The 21,008-nt window shown below is 37.0% G+C and overlaps 1 protein-coding gene across 1 annotated transcript; it reads left to right on the top strand.

Moving 5' to 3' along the window:
- The first annotated feature begins 4,455 nt into the window (after positions 1 to 4,455).
- Positions 4,456 to 5,264, top strand: LOC111903503 (protein translocase subunit SECA2, chloroplastic-like). The gene is made up of 2 exons (XM_052768059.1): positions 4,456 to 4,740; positions 4,835 to 5,264. The coding sequence occupies exons 1-2, from the start codon at positions 4,528 to 4,530 to the stop codon at positions 4,892 to 4,894; spliced, it is 273 nt and encodes a 90-aa protein (XP_052624019.1). The 5' UTR covers positions 4,456 to 4,527; the 3' UTR covers positions 4,895 to 5,264.
- Positions 5,265 to 21,008: the final 15,744 nt, after the last annotated feature.

The following is a 21,008-nucleotide window of genomic DNA, read 5'->3' as shown; positions in this document are numbered from 1 at the left end:
TAAGTTCGGTGAAACCTTTTGAGTTATGAGAAGAGCGAGTGGAGTGCTATGCTAGAATGGTTTCATGTGTTGGTTATTCGATGCTCGAATGCCGCTTTCTTTGTGCTTTGTGAAACTCTTGAATGATGGGAGTCGGTTACACTACTAGAAAATAGACCTTTAATGACGTGCAATTTATGACACACGGTGATTTATGATACGCAAAAGCACGTGACCTAAAAATAATGTCAGCTCTCTAGAAATTTTAAGGATTTAGAACGCGCAATTTTGCGTGCCCTAGAATAAGTGTTAGAAAAAAAACACGGAGGGCACTAATTATAAAACATGCGTCATCTAAACATGTCGCTTTATATTTTTTAATGAAACGCGCTCTTTAGTAATAAGCGGGAAAAAGAAAAACCCAAAAATTAGAAAAGCTCGCTTTCACTTCCCTCTTTACCTTAGCCCGCTTTCACTTCCCTCTTTACCCTAATCGGCGATACTTCTTTCCCCTTCCCACATCGACCGCTAACTACTTCCCAAATCCTTGACATCGATCAAGGCTCACTTACTTCTACCCACTGGAACCACCATATCTTCCACTCGATGTTGAAATTTTTAGAAAAAGCCCTAATTCAGTATTATAGTCTCAAGTCTCAATATTAGGAATTCAAATCTTGATTCTCGTTTGTTTTTGATTCCCCATAGATAAATAGAAAAACACACAAACGAAGAACCATAACTTTGCTCCATTAGCTTCCCGATTGTCATCACCTTTGAAACTTTTGTGTCAGAGATCCAGGTAATCAATTTATTGTTCGTTTCTTCACATACTTTTTTTCTAGTTTTGAAGGATTTGGTGGTTCCTATGTAAAAATTGGGACCGTATCCTACAAAAAAATTGAACATGTTTGAATAGAAAGCGAATCTGAATCGCTTATTACTGCTTCTAAATTTGACTTCATGGATGTTTTCAAAACGAAATCATGGATGTTTTCAAAATGAAATCAATCTATCTCATGAATTCGTCGATTTCTATTTGGAGGATAGATTTCATTAATTTTCCCCCTTTTGATTCTCTGTTGCAAACCATAATTCAAGTTAACAATCGGGAATCTCCGTTGTCGATCTTAAGAATTTTGAGTAGCAATAGGGAATCTCGTTAATTTTCCCCCTAACACGAAGACTTCTCTTCCCGTTCAGAGTTCTGCTTCTTCTTTGTGGAGTCGCTTACAAGAATCCATATCCAAAAACTCATTTGACACTCCTCTCTATAGGGTATAAAAATCATCGCTATCAATTTCGTTCAATTTTACTAAGTATCTTATTAAATTTGAGTAATTTTGCAGTTTAATATCCCAAATCTTCGTGTTGGCACTCTGGATTCGCTTTTAACCCTAAACAATGACTTACTCAAGGTTAATATTATAATATTTTGTGAAAGCTTTATCCTTTACTTGAAATTGTATTCAGTTTGGAGCAACTTCAATTAAATAAGAATAACATAGAGCGTATTTGGTACCCCTCAGCTACAGATGAACCTGATATGCCTTTCCAAAATTTGCATTGCCTACTTATTGGTAGTTAATTGTATTTTTTTGGGATTATATTATATTACTTGAACAATTCCAAGTTATTGAAAATTTATGGTGTGTGTCCAGGAGGTAATAAAATCCAGGATACATCTTCCATTGATGCCCTAAACTCTTATCCTGGCTTAATGGTAGGTAAGCTTATTTATCTTTATTTTTGCTCACAAATCTGATAACTATGGTTGCAGAAAGCAGTCAAACAATAACATTAACACTTAGGTAACAGGAATAATAACATTAACAAAAACAAAAACAGTGAAGGTAGAGTAACAATAGCAATAACAATAAACATAAATTATTACTGTATAAACATATGTAGCAGTCTCTGTATCCTGTAAGAACTCTGGTTTATTTATTTATTTTTCCTTATTTTTTTGCAGTCATCTGGCCCATGTTGTTTAACCATTCAACTGATGGATGTTGGGAATGCAAAGACTGATGTGGTTGCGGTTTCTGTGGATCATAATTTTTCAACTTATCTTCACAATGGTTTTCTTTCTGTTGTGCCTGAAAAAAGGATTATGGTATTATGTTGCAGAGGTAATAACTAATAAATATTAATACTTCTTATGACATTGAGTAAATAAGTATCTATTTATGTTCATATTTAATTTGTTTCCTAATTACATGCAGAAATAAATGCCAATTCTCAGGTATTGATGAATCTTCTGCTATATCAGCTGTCATGGAAGGCGTACATGTGGTGAATGGTTTGGAGTATAAGATGTATTGCAGCTCATCAAAGGTAATTATTATCGTATGCGATTTATTTTGCATATGATTAAACTGCACAAGTGCACCACTCTATGGAGGAAGTGACGACCTGCTTTCTGATGCCCCATCATTTGACCTACCAGTTACATCAGATGTGAGTTTCTTTACAATTCTTGCCTTTTTCTCTTTTCCTTTCTGTTAGATATTAAGTGAATGTATATATTGCTAAAACACTACATCAAATCCTTTGCTTCAGTTTGATGGATTTCAGAAGAATTCTATCCAAATGGTAAAACCAGCAAAGGGAACAACAACTTTGGCTTTTATTTTTAAGGAAGGTGTGATGGTTGCTGCAGATTCCCGAGCTAGCATGGGAGGCTATATATGTATGCATTTCTCCTTCTAAATTATAATATATCTTTACTTGATTAATAATTAATTATGAATCGAAAGCAACATGATTTGAAAGAATTAAATAGTCTTCAAAAACACTCGTTTAATTTTTTTTTTTTTTTTGCAGCATCTCAATCTGTGAAAAAAAATCATTGAAATTAATCTGTATATGTTGGGCACAATGGCTGGAGGAGCTGCAGATTGTTAAAAATGGGAGTTCTATCGCCAAGATGTCCAGTACATTGTTAAAAATGGGAAATCTCTTATAATAAACGAGGTATTAAAAACATTGTATTTTTATTTTAGGAGAAAAAACTAGTTATATTGCTGTAAATTAATGTTCATTTGAAGTTGACGGGGAGAGTGGAAGAAAAAAGACGATGGTCAGAGGGGATTCACCTGGCTGTGGAGGCAAAAGAAGGGTTACCAATCCAGGTATATATTGCGATTGCCTGCCACATCATCATTCTTTTTGACAACTCTTGTTCAAAGCTATTACCTTGTATTCCTCTTGGGCTTTGCAGGCTAATTCAGTTGTAGTGGCACAAATCACATACCAATCAATGTTTAAGCTTTATCCAAAGCTTTCAGGGATGACAGGAACTGTAAAAACTGAAGTAAGTATTCACTTTCTATATGGGCTAAAAATATAACAAGTAACAATAACTACTTGTTTTCATCTATTTGTGTGTTATAGCATCCTACTTTCATTGCTTTCTACCATACTAGCATACTCTTTAAAAAAGATATCTTTCATAAGGCACTGTACTTTGAAAACTATACCACTTATGGTTATAGCTGTATACTTTCATTTTTTTTTCTTTTTAGGATGTTGTACTTTAAAAATTCTATCAAATTATAGCCGTGAAAAGTGCTGTTCATTTTGAAAGACATTGCTATTATTGTTTAGATTTTTCAAATCCATTGTTGTAATATGAAAAGGATGATAGTAGGATTCTATTGTAAACAGATATATGAAAGTACGTTGTTATTTATTTCATTTATCCTCGAATTACATATTGTTCTCGAGCTGAATCAACTACAGGATATCTTTCTCGACTTATGATGCATTGTCAATATTTACAGGAAAAGGATTTCTTGAAAATGTTCCAGATGCCTGTTATTGAAGTTCCCACAAATATGGCAAATATTCGTCATGATTTACCTATCCAAGCTTTTGCAGTAAGAAATTATTATTCTGTTCAATAACCATTCTACCCTTTTATCATCTTTAACAGTGCTTCTAATTGTTTTGCAAATAGAATGCTCGTGGTAAATGGGAATATGTTCGTGCAGAAGTTGAAAGCATGTTCAGAGTTGGTCGTCCTATTTTAGTGGGGACCACTAGGTACTACTACTTCAATGAAATTCATTCTTCACTTGTGATTTTGTGGTATTCATTCTGCATCTTTATGCATGCAACCAAGTGTGAAGATATTTTCTTATCTTTATTTATTTATTTATTGGTGCAGTGTCGAGAACTCAGAATATCTGTCTGCTTTGCTAAGGGCTAGCAAGATTCCCCACAATGTCCTCAATGCACGACCAAAGGTTTGTTGTCTACTTTTTGTAGGATTTATCAATGAAAATAGATAGGATTTTGGGTTAACCATGTATGTAACATGGCGACTTGATTATTGTTTTCAGTACAATGTCTTGATACGAAAAAAAAAACTGAGAGTAGGATGCTGGTAATTAGAAATAGGTAGCTATTCTTTCATTTGGCCCTAACGTTAATGTGAATGGTATATGGTTTTGGTTAAATAACGCAGCTAAATACGTGGGCAAAAGTGAGAACAAGAGTTGGACATATGAGAAGGCAACATCTATAATTTCAGAGTCAATTGAAATGAGCCAGTCAATGGGTTTAGATGAACTGCAAAGGCTTGTGGAAGAACAGGCAGAGATGTACCCTCTTGGTCCTTGCATTGCAATTGCCTATTTATCGATTCTAAAGGACTGTGAGATTCATTGCTTTCATGAAGGATTGGAAGTCAAACGACTTGGTGGTCTCCATGTCATTGGGACATCTTTGCATGAGTCCCGAAGAATTGATAATCAGGTAACTTTGCATCAGTATTGTGTTTTAAGGTTTTACATAAATTTAGCATATACTTTCAGACTCACTTTTTTAATTTATTTCTTGCTTTACAAAGCTTCGTGGCAGAGCAGGAAGGCAAAGAGATCCTGGATCAACACGCTTCATGGTTAGGTAAGTTCTGTTAAATGATTTTTATAAAGTTTAAAGTCAATCCTTTCATCTGGACAAAATTCTTCATGTTAAATTACGTAATAGTCCTTGGAGTAGTTGACATGAACAGTTTTTTTTTTTGTTAGAATGATTCCATATATATGTGCAAGCAAGCACATGCCTTGTGAAAAAGGGAAATCTATTCTAGTCATTCTCTTTAACAAGGCAACCTTAAAGTTGATTTTTTAAACCTGATGTTTAAAACTACATTGAGTGTGAGATAGAAGTTTATGCAGAGAAGGAAAAAGATAGAAGTTTTTGAGGATGTTGCTGATGAAAAAGATAGAAGTTCTTTAGGATGCTGCTAATGAAGTTTATGCAGAGAAGGAAAAAGATAGAAGTTGTTGGCACATAGTAAGCTAGATAATCCAATTGTATATAAATGAGTTCATTTTTTTATAACATTTACTCACTATTGGAATAATTATTTGTATTTGACATATTAGTGAAATGAATTATCTTTGTTATTTATGGTATTTTATTTATTATTATGAGATTTCTAATGTATTATTTAATATGAAAAATTAGTAAATCTATAAATAATATTTTTTTTAAACATTTAAAATTATGATACGCAAAAATGTGTGTCATCTTTATTTATGACATGGCCTTTCTTGACAGGGGCTTCCTTGATACGCATTGCGTGTCATAAACACGCGCGTCGTAAGGTTACGACACGCAAATGCGTGTCGTCTTCCTTTATGACAGGGCCTTCCTTGATACGCATTGCGTGTCATAACCGCACGTCGTAAATGCGCGTCATAAATGCGCGTCGTAAATGCGCGTCGTCTCTCTTTATGACAGGGCCTTCCTTGACACGCATTTGCGCGTCGTCTGAGCGTTTTACGACGCGCAATGAGCATCGTAAAAGGCCTTTTTTCTAGTAGTGTTACTACCTGAATATGACGATATTAAGGAAGTAGATGGTTGTCATCATAAGGAGTTCTTCAGCAGCTATTGGCAGAGAAGTGTGAGAACCTAGAGAGTAATTCTAGTATGATGAGTATGCTTTTTAGAGGTGAGTATTCGCTAGAGAGAGAGCATGTGTAACAGGAATGGTGATCGAGAAGGTTGAGCAGTTACTTACTAAAATATGGGACGCTCCGTGTGGAAAGTATGGGTAGATGTGGCAGGTTGTATGGGCCCGTACTACTGAAAGCAGAGGACCCATACTCAAAACAGGGAGAATTCTCGGGGTTCTAAGTAGAAGGATGAGGAAAAATAACATGGTTTGGGTACCATGATTTGTAGCAGAGTGTGTTTTCGCTTTTATCAGTTACCCGGTTGTGATCATTCAGACTGGGAGTAGATATGCGAGATTGCGGGGTCAGAGGGCCATGTCGGTTGATTTTAAAGGGAGTATGCCCTGGGTGGGAAAATCCGAGTTTAGATCTCGAAGGTTTTGACTGGCGAGGTGCCAGTTGGAGTCGCAAGACTCAAATAGAGGTGACGATGATGCATCGTGGAGGATTACAGTCTGAGTTGAGTGGTCGGGCGATGGCTTGTGATGTCAAGGTTCTATATTGAGGATTATATTGTTCCTGTTTCCCATTTCAGAGGATGGGTGAGTGAGTTTTTGATGTCAGAGATTAGAAGAAGACCCTGTGGGGCACCAGGTAGTTGCGCTATTAGCACCAAGAGTGTTTTGTTATATGAGAGCATTGTGTTACATTTGTATGCCGGGAAGGAATCATCAGTGGGGAATGTGACCAACGAGGGCTCGACTATGCTGTGTTCGAGCTTGGTAAGTCATATACTAGAAAATGTTTCAGGAAACGAGAGGAGTATATCGAGATGACGTTTTCGTGGATATGCTACGGATCTACTATGTGAGTGAGGTCTCCTGTGTTATGTCGATTCTTGCAGTTGGGTGATGATTGAGGATTCAGATAATGAAGTGTGTGATAGTCTATTAAATTCCAGAAAAAGAGAAAGTGTTATTCTAGGACCGTCGGAATAATTGCATGTGCGGCCGGATGAGATTCTGGGTGACTGGAGATAGCCACATTGGGTAGTTCTGAGGATTTCATTTGAGATTTGGGATATATGGAGTTGCTTGGTCTTTCTTTGGAAGATCATCAAGTGTTATGTAGTTCGTTTCAAGAGTCAAGTGTGGTGTATCTGGTGAAACGGTCTATGGAGTAGACTGTTGCTATGTCAATTGGTGATGGTTGAACCCTGAGTGGGGGAGAACTAGGTATTCTGTTGAGAAGATCAACAATATGTTCAAGTTGCGGTTAGAAGATTTGGTTATGGGGATCTGTTTTACGGACATATGAAACTTGGGTTTATTGGTGAACGAGGCAAGGTGTAGAGCGAGATGAGGCATATTGTACGTGTTCAGGAAGGAACGTGTGCATCCACAGCGAGTAGCCATGGTTCAGGGATCTTATTATGGGTCAGGGATCTCATTGTGGTCAGGGACTCTTCGAGGTTGCAATGGTTGAGTTCCAGGCGGTTGGTTCGTTGAGGTCCAGTTTCAATTGTTGGGATTTTCCAGTTCTATGTATAGAATGTATCTATACTCCGGGAGAAGTAGCAATTGATTTGTCAATTAGTTTCAAGGTCGGTATGAGTAGCTTCGCATGGGTTTTGATCAGTAAGAGGATGGGGATTTCGGATGGTCATCAACGTGTTCTCGGTCATTGACGATTCCTCCGTGTTTCAATTTGTGAGTGGAGTATTTCAAGGTTATGAGTTGTGGAAGAGGAATATCAATGGCCGTAGCAAGACATTATGAGATTTTGTGATGGTGTATCGCAGTATCCGAATATAATGTCGTGAGTGGAAGATCAGTGGTTGACGAAAGCGAGCGTGAGATTCTATGATGGAGTATCGGGTTATCCAAGTATAATGCCCTAAGTTGTTAGATTATGTTGAGACTCGAGTTTATGAGATGGCAAGTGGAGTACCGAGTAGCTATTGTTCCAGTGGGGACCCATCAGCAAGTTGCCATCGGATGAGGATTGTCCGATATTGTGAATTGTATCAAAGGAAAATTGTTTTTGTAACGACTTTTGTGATGGGTTTTGAGCATTCTAACACTTCTATGTTTGTCTAATTATCATGCAAAGTTGAACTCCAAGGTTATATTCCTATCTAGCATACATGGGGAACATTTTTAACTTGAATGAAAGATAGAATAACTTACCTTGTTGTTGATTATGATCCTTGAAACCTTGTGAGCCAAGAACCCCAAGTGTGATGCCTCAAATGCTTCACACAACACCAAATGCAGAGTAACCTTTGAGAGAATCTTACACTTGCAAAAATCGGCCTAGCCCTCACTTGTTCATATGTAACCGATTTTGGTTGAGAATGGGTTCCTTATATAGTGTTGACACATCTAGGGTTACACCATGTAAACCCTAATGTGTCATGACTCTTTATTTCCGTGACCCACGGGTTTGTAACTCCCATGGAGCATCCTATGGGTTTAACCCAACTTGATAATCTATGGAGCCTCTTAGCCCACTATACAAGTTATGGATCATTTACATAATCAATCCATATATTTAATTAGTTATCTTTTGATCACTTAATTAATTCCAAATTAATTCTTGATCAATACTAATTAAATAATACTATTAATATATTAGAACTTATAATATATTAATAAACCATAAGTGTTATTTCTCTCATTTAGTCTATCCAATTGCATGGTGCCATGCAACCCAAATGGACCATGTCGGGTCAGTTCAAGTACATACCAGAAATAGTTATGAACTTAGACACCTTATCCAACAGTCTCCCACTTGGATAAGTCTAATAACTATAACTGCAAGTATGACTTCAGGAACCGGTCGACAATCGTAGCTCTTTCAAGGTCTCTTGGAACTGAGAAGATGATGATACGCCATTTAAGATAAGTGATCATATAATCCTATGTTCTGGATATCAGCCGAACAAATACATGGAACAATGTCTTGCTTATTTTCTAGCAGTTTGTTTCCCGATTTCCAATTCACTTGACAAAGAACTTAATTGAACACATCAACTTAGTTCTGACCGAGCCCGGTACATAGGTCAAAACAAAATCATCAAGGGGCCTAGATATCAGCTTGTAATCAAAGAAGGAACAGATAAACTTCGACTGATATTTTTGTTCTACTACTCATTGAATTATACACAAAAGCATGTTTTATAACATGGAGTTACCAATGCATTTATGTACAATCAATACATAACCAACTCATAAGTAACAAATCATATCTCTAGGTTTGAAGACTTATGTGATATTACCTTCTCACGATCACTCGAGATAGATTCCATGAAGTGATTCTAGTGAGCGTGGGTTGAGTCCAATGCTCAGAACTTATGAGCACTCATGATTGTTGTAGCCATCTCCAACAACTTAGACCTCTGCAACGAATCATGACAGTCTTGATTCATACCTACTTCTGACATATGACCGACTGTGCAGGTTCGAATAATATGATATACCAAAACATAATTATTCTTGAAGTCAAAACATGCAAAAGAAATATAGTAAAGACAAGAGATAACAACACTTTACTCATAAATAAAACACCTTTTATTCATCATTTAATGTCAATTACACTTTACAAATTTCAAGGTTATCTAACTACTAAATCTAATATCATCCTTCAGCCCTATGCTCCGAGCATGTTGGAGATGCTTAACCCGAGTTAGTCCCTTCGTGAGGGGATCTGCTGGATTCTTATCCGATGATACCCTCTTTGCCACGAGGAGTCCTTCTTCTATTCGATGTCTGATGAAATGGTATTTTCTGTCGATGTGTCAGGATATCCCGTGATCCCTTGGTTCCTTGGCTAAGGCAACAACACTTTCACTATCACAGAAAATTTTCATTGGCTCCATAGTAAATGGTACAACTTCAAGGTCTCTAATGAAGTTCTTCATCTATATCGCCTCCTTTGCTGCCTTGCTAGCTACTATATACTCTGATTCGCAAGTGAAATCAGCCACTGTCTCTTGCTTGGAACTTTTCCAAGAAATTGCTCCTTCGTTTAAGGTAAAGACCCAGCCATACTGAGAGCGGAAATTATACGTATCAGTCTGAAAGCTAGCATCACTATACCCTACAATTCTCAAGTCATCACTCCCACCGAGGGTAAGGACCCATTCCTTAGTCCTCCGTAGGTACTTGAGGATATTCTGTATCGCAGTCCAGTGTGCCTTGCCAGGGTTCCCCTGATACCTGCTAACCATGCTCAAGGCAAAGGCTACATTAGGTCGAGTACACGTCATAGCATACATGATCGATCCTAGATCCAAAGAATAAGGTATTCGACTCATTTCTGCTATCTCAGCCTCAATACTAGGGCTGTGTGTCTTACTCAATCTGGCGCTACTCAAAATGGGTAAATCTCCTTTCTTGGAGTCTTGCATGCTGAATCTTGGCAGCACCTTATCCAAGTAGGTACTCTGACTAAGTCCAATTAGTCTTTTACTCCGGTCTCTCAAGATCCTTATCCCTAGAATATAGGCAGCTTCTCCTAGGTCTTTCATAGAGAAACACTTCCCAAGCCAGGACTTAACTTCCTACAGAGTTGGGATGTCATTTCCTATGAGTGGTATGTCATCCACATACAATACCAAAAAGCTAACTATACTCCCACTAGCCTTGACATATCCATCTGCGAGGTGCTTGCTTTAACCCATATAAACATCCTCAGCCAACTTTCCATTAAGGAAAGCGGTTTTGACATCCATTTTCCATATTTCATAATCATGAAAACAGAACCCTAATAGACTTAATCTTGGCTACTGGAGAAAATGTCTCATCATAATCAACTCCCAGAGTTTGTGATAAACCCTTTGTAACCAATCGTGCCTTATAAGTGTGTACATTACCATCCATGTTAGTCTTCTTCTTGAAGATCCATTTGCACCCTACAGTCTTACGACCTGGTACATTCTCAACCAAGTTCCAAACTTGATTGTCATACATGGACTGTATCTCGTTGTCCATTGCCTCTTTCCACTTGGCTAACTCAGGGCCTTCCACGGCTTCCGCATAACTGTTAGGTTCATCGAGACCTATCAGTGTCTCATCATTGATAAGTGTATCACCTTCCGCGGTAATATGGAATCCATAGTAATGGTCAGCTGCATTCCTAACCCTTGTGGAATGCCTCAGAGGTACAAACATGTCAATTGGCTCAATAGGAGTTTCCTCCTCAAGTTGAGTGCTAGGGTTTGAAGTTCCTTCACCACTTGACTCTTGAATTTCTTCAAGGTCAACTTGGCTCCCACTGTTTCCTTGGCTAATGAACTCTCTTTCTCGAAAGACAACCCTCCTAGCTACAAAGACCACACTTTCACTAGGTCTGTAGAAGAGGTAACCAAAGGATTGTTGTGGGTAGCTGATGAAAATACACCTCTCGCTTCGAGGTTCGAGCTTATCATGAGTCTCGCGTCTCACGAAATCCTCGCAACCCCAAATCTTGATGTGGTCTAGTTTGGGTACTTTACCAGTCCACATCCCATGAGGAGTTTTGGCAACTTTCTTTGTAGGGACTAGATTAAGGATATGGGCGGCAGTCTCTAAGGCATACCCCCAGAATGAGATTGGTAGTGAAGTTTGACTCATCATGGAACGAACCATATCCAACAAGGTTCGATTACGCCTCTCAGATACACCATTCAACTACGGTGTCCCGGGAGGTGTCAATTGTGAGATAATCCCACATTCCCTAAGATAGTCGAGGAACTCTGAACTAAGATACTCACCACCTCGATCGGATCGAAGCATCTTAATGTTCCTGCCCAATTGATTCTCGACTTCCTGTTTAAATTCTTTAAACCTTTCGAAATTATCTGACTTATGCTTGATTAAGTAGACATATCCATATCTACTGTAATCATCAGTACAAGTCAAATAATAGCGATTAGCATCCCTTGTAGCATGTTTGAAGGGTCCACACATATCTGTGTGTATGAGATCCAAAAAACCTTCACCCCTCTCACATGAACCTATGAAGGGTGACTTTGTCATTTTTCCAAGTAAGCATGATTCACAACTATCATCTGACTTTATGTCAAATGACTCCAAGACTCCATCCTTTTGGAGTTGGCCTATGCGTTTCTTGCTTATATGTCCAAGACGACAATGCCATAATGACGATTTATCCAAGTTATTATCATTAATAGAATAAATACACAAAACCTTATTTCCTAAGTTATCAACCACAGATACAGTTTCATACACACCATCACAAGGTAATGCTTTAAAATAAAGAACATTATTAAAGAAAGCATTAATCGAACCAACTTCATTATCAAATGAAAAGGTGAAACCTTGTTTATACAATGGATGAAAGGAAATAATATTTCTTGCCATTTCTGGGCAATAACAACATTTATTCAAATCTAAACTAAACCCACTACTTAGCGAAAAAGTATAAACTCCAATATTGGTGACAGGTAAAGCTTTCCTATTCCCCATGATTAAGTTTATTCTTCCATGCTCCACATTCTCACTTCTTCTTAGTCCCTACAAATCAGAACATATATTAATACCACAACCGGTATCAAGGACCCAAGAGTTAGAATGGGGTGAGTTATTAGATAAGATAGTGTAAATACCTGCATGGTTGGGTTTAACTTTCCCATCCTTCACATTTTGCTGGTACTTTGGGCAGTTCCGCTTCCAATGTGATTTTTCATGGCAATAGAAGCATTCAGCCTCACTTGGGTTAGAAGAAGGAGTGACGAAACCTTTCTTGGTTCCACTTGAAGAAGAGCCATCAAGGTTCCTAGCCTTGGTACTCTTCGAAGAGCTCTTCCTCTTCTTCCCTCGTCCTTTCCCGATTGCCAAAACTGGTGCGGAGTTTGGAGTAGGAGTGTTAACAACCGACTTACCCTTAAGACTTGTTTCTGTAGTCTTGAGGAGTCCCTGAAATTTGCTGAGTGTGACATCTTCCTTATTCATGTGATATGTCATGCGGAATTGATCATAGCACAATGGTAAGGAGTGCAAAATAATATCTATTGCAAGCTCCTCAGGGAAGTTCACATTAAGCTTCAGCAATCGATCCACATACCTTTTCATTTTCTGCATCTGGCTCGTAACGGATTCCCTGTCCTTCATCATGGTTGTTATCATGAAGTAGATGATTTCATACCTCTCTTGTCTTGAACTTTGATGGTATCTTTCCATCAGATCTTGGTGCATTTCAAAAGCGTAGAAGTCCTCATATGAGTTTTGGAGTTCCGTTGTCATGGTGGCCATCATGATACATGCCACTTTGGTAGCATCCCTTTCATTTGCCTGGAAGTCAGTGATCTCCTGACGAGTTGCAGTGGTCTCATCGATTTCCTTAAGCTCCATATCGAGGACATATTCTTTGTCCTCAGAGCAGGTAATCATCCTGATGTTTCTGATCCATTCATTGAAGTTGGATCCATCAAAAGTGACTTTCCCACACAAGTTCATATGGGTAAAGGAGCCATTAGGATAAGAGCCAAAAGCAGCATTGTTTGAAGACATCTGAATGAAGAGAACAAGATTAGTTTAGACGATAAGAGAGTCCTTAATAAAACACCCAAATGTAATATAAAGGCTAGGATCCAATCACAATATATTATAACTTACAAGAGGTATGCCGTAATCCAAGCTATAACATATTTGAAAGGTAGGTGAATGACGATTCACCAATTTCCACCATGAAAAACGAAATATAGAAATTAGGTTTTTAATTGGTTCTTAGAAATTCCTAGATTCTTTGAGATTCATTGAACTTTTCAATGGCATGTTTCAATCTCGAGTGTGCCCTCCAAGTTTTGTGACTGGGATACCGAGGATCACAAAACGAGGTGTGAAGTAACCATGAAAATCACTTGGTACCCTTAAAGTTTATCACTTAATCAATGTGCCGGTAAACCACACACGCTCCACCGATACTATAATAAACCTTAAGTCACCCTTTACCTACCTTGTTAAATCCAAGTTAGTGTGCCGGTTAACCACACACGCTCCACCAACGACTTAAACAAAGTGTAAACTATAATTTCATGGATTAGAACCTTATTCACATTTTTTCCTAAAGTAACTAAGATTGGGAATCTAATAAAAGCATTTAGTTACTTTATAATATTAATCATACTTTTAATGAGAATTTATAAGTCCTTGTCCTACCCATTCGGCTAAAGACCCTCCACCGATCAAGGAAGCGGTGGGTGAGAGTGGACACCCATTAAGTTGCCATTTTATAGGCAACAACCTTATACCCCCCTTATAGATCGGCTTCGTGAATGAGGCGTACTAGCGGTAAGACGACTTGATCTTATACACACACACACACACACACACACACACACACATATATATATATATATATATATATATATATATATATTATTAACTTATCATATTATAAAGTATAAGGGTCGAATTTTAACTTTTAAAATTCTAAGGGTTGGAACTAAAGTTCTAATCAAGACTTTACTTGTTCCAAAACTTGAGGGCAAGTTTTGTAAACTTTCAAAACTTTTCATTTCTTATAACTTTTGGATTAATTGAGTAACAAAATGAAGACTCTTCATTTTCTATAACTCTTGCGTTCTTTTAATGGCTTTAATAAAAGTGTGACTTTTGGTTTTCCATAACTTGAGGACTAGTTATGGACTCCATTAAAACACATTAGGATCATGAATTAAACTACCATGAAGATTAAAAGTAATTCCTATGATCATCTAATCATCATAAGTTCAAGAACATGAATATGAACACTTTCAAGAATCAAAAATTACACTTAAAAACTTGTAATTTTGATAATTGTCATTGTAAATGGATTAGCATAAACATTACACCATCTAAAACAAGTTTTCAAGTACCAAAAAAGTTTAGGGTAATGTTTCTAGTCCATTTCCAACAACAGATGTCGAAATTCTGAAGACTGCAGCCTCTACTCGTCGAGTGCAAAAACAGACTCGACGAGTAGGTTTTTGCACTCGACGAGTAGCTTGCATTTGTACATGGACTCGTCGAGTCCCACCATGGACTCGGCGAGTTCATACGAGCAGAAAGCAGAAAATCGATTTTTTCAAGCAGTTTGCATAAAGAATCAACACACAAGCGTAGTCTCTGATACCACTGATGGGTTTTGAGCATTCTAACACTTCCTAAGTGTACATGCAACCCTAATAACCTTGGATCTATGGTTTTCTAATTATCATGCAAAGTTGAACTCCAAGGTTATATTCCTATCTAGCATACATGGGGAACATTTTTAACTTGAATGAAAGATAGAATAACTTACCTTGTTGTTGATTATGATCCTTGAAACCTTGTGAGCCAAGCACCCCAAGTGTGATGCCTCAAATGCTTCACACAACACCAAATGCAGAGTAACCTTTGAGAGAATCTTACACTTGCAAAAATCGGCCTAGCCCTCACTTGTTCATGTGTAACCGATTTTGATGGAGAATGGGTTCCTTATATAGTGTTGACACATCTAGGGTTACACCATGTAAACCCTAATGTGTCATGACTCTTCACTTCCATGACCCATGGGTTTGTAACTCCCATGGAGCATCCATGGATCATCCTAAGGGTTTAACCCAACTTCATAATCCATGGAGCCTCTTTGCCCACTATTCAAGTTATGGATAATTTACATAATCAATCCATATATTTAATTAGTTATCTTTTGATCACTTAATTAATTCCAAATTAATTCTTGATCAATACTAATTAAATAATACTATTAGTATGTTAGAACTTATAATATATTAATAAACCACAAGTGTTATTTCTCTCATTTAGTCTATCCAATTTCATGGTGCCATGCAACCCAAATGGACAATGTCGAGTCAGGTCAAGTACATACCAGAAATAGTTATGGACTTAGACACCTTATCCAACAGTTTGTTGTTAGGGGTAGTGATGCTTAACCTGGGTGGGTGTGTGCACCTGTCCATGATGGATTGTGGAGCATGAATTTATTGAACGCATTATGGTGATGAGATTGTGGGGTGATAAGAGAATGGAGGGATCAGGTGGGAGTAATCACTTGGTTTTATTAAAAAAACATGGGGTGAACCCATGGCGAGCGAGTGAGTGATGAAAGACTACGGGGATCCGTAACAATCACGAGTGAGTGAGAGAGTGTTGTAAACTGCAGGGAGTTGTACTATTCACTAGTCAGAACATGACGCAAAGGAGTTATTAGGCATAAATGGCCTTGATGACCGAGTCTTTTGGAACCTGGTGGCCGGGCCAGGGGCGAGACTGAGGTCTCCATGATGGTTGGGATCCGTTATATCTAGATTTTAGGAGATGTTGACGCAAATCGGAATAAATTGGAGAACTAATGTACACGTAGATTCACGGATCACAGGTCATGAGTGAGTATCAGATTCGGAATGAGTGGTTCCAATTTTGTTGTCGAACCAGACTATCGAGTTTGACTTTGGCCCTATTTGTGTAAAAGATAGACGAGTTAAGATTTTGGATTCCTGATGGATTTCATTTTTAGTGGTTATGGATGGCATCTAAAGTTCTAGACTTGGGAGGGTCGGTCTGTTTGGTTTAAGAAGGACCGTAACACGCATGAAGTTAGTGAGTGTTAGACGACAGAGGTTGGAAGTGATGTGTGACTACATATCGGTTGTAATATTGCTTGGATTAAAACGAACTTAATGGCTACATGTACAATGTGGCTGGTTGTGATAAATTTGTTGGATTGAACGACTTGGGTTATACCTGGGCTTGTGGCCATGTCATTCAAGTTTCCTGAAATGTAAGGAATGGTAAGGAATGATTTCGAGGACAAAATCTAATTTAAGTGGGGGGGGGGGGGGGAATTGTTACATTCCGTTCATTAAATAAATTAATAAATGAGTAATAGCCCTAGAATCAATAATAATATATCAAGGTGTTGGTCCCGAGGAGTTAATTGTTACAATTTTAGAAGTTAGGGGCTAAAAGTGTGAGTTCTGGAGTGGTTTGTAAATATTGTGGAGGCTATGGGGATGCATGGTAAGTTTTGGATCTATAATGAAATGAAATTATAGAATCAAGGGCTAAAGGGGTAAATATTGGGTTGAAGTTAAAGAATATTTGGTGAGGAGGGGCTGATATTGTAAAACGCCCAAATGATGAAGAGAGACACGGGTTATACCCGGTGACCCCCTACTGTCGTTTAACCCTAAATTTGGGACTCCATTTCTCAGCCGCCACCCTGAGGGAGATCGCTAACCACCGCTGCATCACCGAGTTCGTTGCCACCGCTGACCTACCATCGGATGCCGAACGATTGTCGGACGACTGGAGCAACGTCGAAACCTTAGTGGTTCAGCGAAGAACCGTCGAGACCAATGCATCTGTTCATCGTGTGTGGGTTGTACGCCACCAGAAACTCCGGTAAGTAAACTGTAACCCTACCCTTCTCTCTCTCTCTTTGTCGTTCTTTTCTGTGAGTCTGATGATGGGATCGTCGTCATAAATTTCGGTGGCCCTGGATCCATCGTTTCAACCTCTTCCGATGACCACTGACTCCCAATCGGTAGTTGGCAGTTTAGTTCTCATGATTATTTATGTGTTGTGTTGTTTTTACGAGCTGAGTGTGTGGCATGCATGTGTTTTTGGCAAAATACCCACCACCACCACCTCAATGTGGTGGATGCCACCATTTCTGCCACCCTTTGCCGCCACCAACTAGTGTAGGAAGTGGTTGTGTGTGTGTTCATTATGTGTGATTTTTTAGCAGGAACTACCACCACCATTGGAAATAGTGGCTGTCGCCACTGGCCGCCATGAGCCGCCGCGGATCACCACCGCCCGATGTGGCAGTGGGTGGCGGCCTAGTGGAACCCTAATGGACCTAAAATCATAACATTGGACTGGGCTGGTTCGTTATTGGGCTAGAGACCCTAAATAGTGTTTAGAAAATCCTAATTTTTGGGTTTGTTGGTTTGGACCTATTAGGACCTACGTTTTGACCAGTGAACTAGAGTTAAGACTCATGCTGATTCCATTGTGTGATGGCTTAGTGGAATAATGGATTTAATGGGTTAAGTGAGAACACCTAACCCTAATCATCATTTTATGTGAAAACCCTAACTTTTTCTTGGGCTTTGAGTTGGGCCTTTTATTGGGCTTTGGTAACTGGGCTACTAATGGACCATCCAAGAGCAATCATGTGGGGTAGATGTCACACCCCGCTAAAGTGGAAACACGAGGCGTGGCAGTATAAAGGGTTTCATAGCAAAAGTTAAAAGACAACACCAACCATAGTATTAAAAATCATTACAAATTTACAATGGGTTTGAACAAATTTTAAAAGAAATTACAATGAAAATTGGAATACAACACATGCGAATGCTCCTAACAGTGAAGTGTCCCTAAGTGCCACTTACTCGATGATTCCTGAAAAAGCATGAAAAACGAGCGTCAACTATAAAAATAGTTGGTGAGTACTCACAAGTTTATAACATAATATAGTTTGAAATTCATGATAATCTGAATATTTATAACAGTTTCCATAAACAAATGTTCATTGCTAAAATAAGTAAATAAGTTTTTGTAAAGAAAGTTTATGGTCATCATGAGAAATAAAGTATGTTGCCCAAAAGAGATGCAACGTTCATATTCTCAGGAGACATAAAGTTTGATATTAAAATGAGTAAACAAGTTTCATTGCTACAAGGAGCAAACAAGTTTGTTACTTTAAGGAGCAACCAAGTTTGTTGCTAAAACAAGTAAATAAGTATTTAGTAACAAAAGTTTGTTGTTACAATGAGATACAAAGTTTATTGCTATAATGAGAAACAAAGTTCATTGCCATAATGAGAAACAAAGTTGATTGCTATAATTAATAAACAAGTTTATTGCCATAACAAATAACAAGTTTATTACTATAATGAGTAACGAGTTTGTATGTGTATGAGTAAAAATTGAGTTCTCAACCAAACCTATGACTGAAGCCCTATCAAGATCTATGCTTATCGTTCCATAGATGAATATGGTATCATGCACTCCAGCAATAGGGCGAGTAAGGAGTTGTCAATTCCTAATAGCGCTATCCATAATGACCATTGGCTCAAAGAGTTAATGGTTAGAGAAAAGGGAAGGGTCCTAATACGATAAGTTCTCATGTTCCGTGTTACATAGACATACATAGAGAGATATAGCAATAAAATAGCAATCAAGTTTGATACAAATCAATTTAAATACAACATTCAATTAATAGTTTTTCGGGACATGTTTTTCCACCCCAAAACATAAAAACCGAAAATAGGGGAGTACATGAATACTCACAATATGCATTGAGATGATGCAAATGGTGCCTTGACTACGCTCCACTCGTACCACTATCGTTTTCCTGCAACGATGTTACACACTAATGAGTCTCTAATCGAAATGTAACACTAGTATACATACTACTACAATAGAATTATGCCAATATTGTGTCAAAATTTAATATTGATAAGTTACAAATATTTTTCTGTGGAAATTAAGTTTCAAAGAATCAATTGTTATATAACAATTTAAGTGTAATTTCTCACTATTGAAATGTTAATATTTAACATTTTAAGAGGTGTTCCAATGATTCAATATTCAAAACTAAATCAATTAAGCTCTAAACTTTCCCAAACTTTGTATTTCAGTTTTAATTGAAGTCAAAGACCTCAAGATAAATTTTCTTGAACTTTTGATTTGTCTAACTATTTTTCACCATTTTTGTTTCTTGAATAACCATAAAATCATGAAAAATACTAAACTATAAATAAAAATTACCAAACTTCAGATTTTGGTTCTAAATATATTAAAAGGCTTTCAGATAATTTTTCAAGAATTATAAATATGCCTAACCATTTTTCTTATATTAAATTCTCTAAATTGATAAAAAAATCATGAAAAATAGAAATGAGTTAAGAAAATTCCCATAACTTTTTATAATACTTCCATTACACAAAATTAAGCTGGTAAAAATATAAAATTGGGTTTCCAAACTGGTTAACCCAATTGTATGATTTTTATGTATTTATTCTAATAAAAACTGGGGATAAAAAGAAAACAGTTTCCAAAATAACCCAAACTTTTTTTAATAGTGTTATCAAACATTGTTATGCTGGGAAAAATATAAAAGTGGGTTTCCAAACTATTTAACCCAATTTTTATGATATTTGAGCATTTATTCTAATAAAAATTGAAATAAATTGAAAATAGTTCCAAAATTTCCCAAAATTTTTGTAACGCTGTTATTAAACATTATCAAGCTGGGAAAAATATAAAACTAAATTTCTAAACTGTTTATCCCAATTTTATGATTTTTGTGTATTTATTCTAATAAAAATTGGGTTTAAGTGTATTTAATCTTTGGAAAATAGAAGAAAAATAGTATACAGAATAGAAAAAGCATAAACATTTTTATGTAGCATCCTAATGTACTACAAGGTGTTCTGGTAAATTTTCATAATTTGTGGATGAGTAAAACTATTTTTCTTGTTTTGTAGTCCATTATAAATTCAAAAATCATAGAAAAATAGGAATACATTATGAAAAATTCTGACAATATTTTTCTACGTCTTCCACAGAGTTTATAAGCTGCGAAAATTATTATATACCCTTTTAAAATTATCTAAAGCGGTTTTATGATTTATTGGGGCTAAACAAAAAGAAAATTCAAAAACATGTTAAACTGTTTCAAAAACCGATGCAATTTAATTTGGGGTCATTATATAACATAAGGGTCATCCAAGAATTTACCTAGGATTTATAGACCTCAAAAAGTATTTTATATGATTTATTTACTTATTTTCTTTCATTAATTATATTAATTCGAGAAAAACGGATTAATTTCTGAAAATTTATAGATCATCTTATATTGCTGATGGGAATCTGGGAAAAATCGGATATGGTCAGAAAAGGAGTTTTATATATTTATTTAGAAATAAATCTTTCATGAACATATTTGAAAGCTTTTAACATCATACTTTGATGGTCTAGCATCTAAGCTTGAAGATCATCACATGCATGTTTGTTTGAATACCATTCATGAGTTTGAAATGTTCAAAAATCGGTTTTGAAAGAAAACTTAGAGTGCATGTGGTGATTTTCCACCAAAACTTGTAGAAAAGTGCATTTT

Source organism: Lactuca sativa, chromosome 2 (genome assembly GCF_002870075.4).
Source record: "Lactuca sativa cultivar Salinas chromosome 2, Lsat_Salinas_v11, whole genome shotgun sequence".
Classification (NCBI taxonomy): Eukaryota; Viridiplantae; Streptophyta; class Magnoliopsida; order Asterales; family Asteraceae; genus Lactuca; species Lactuca sativa.
This window is presented reverse-complemented; position numbering and strand designations above follow the sequence as displayed.

Bases quoted from the DNA above. Each gene is read 5' to 3' on its own strand.
- LOC111903503 (XM_052768059.1), top strand. From the start codon at position 4,528: ATGAGCCAGTCAATGGGTTTAGATGAACTGCAAAGGCTTGTGGAAGAA. The intron at 4,741-4,834 runs GTAACTTTGCAT...TGCTTTACAAAG, and splicing joins CCCGAAGAATTGATAATCAG to CTTCGTGGCAGAGCAGGAAG.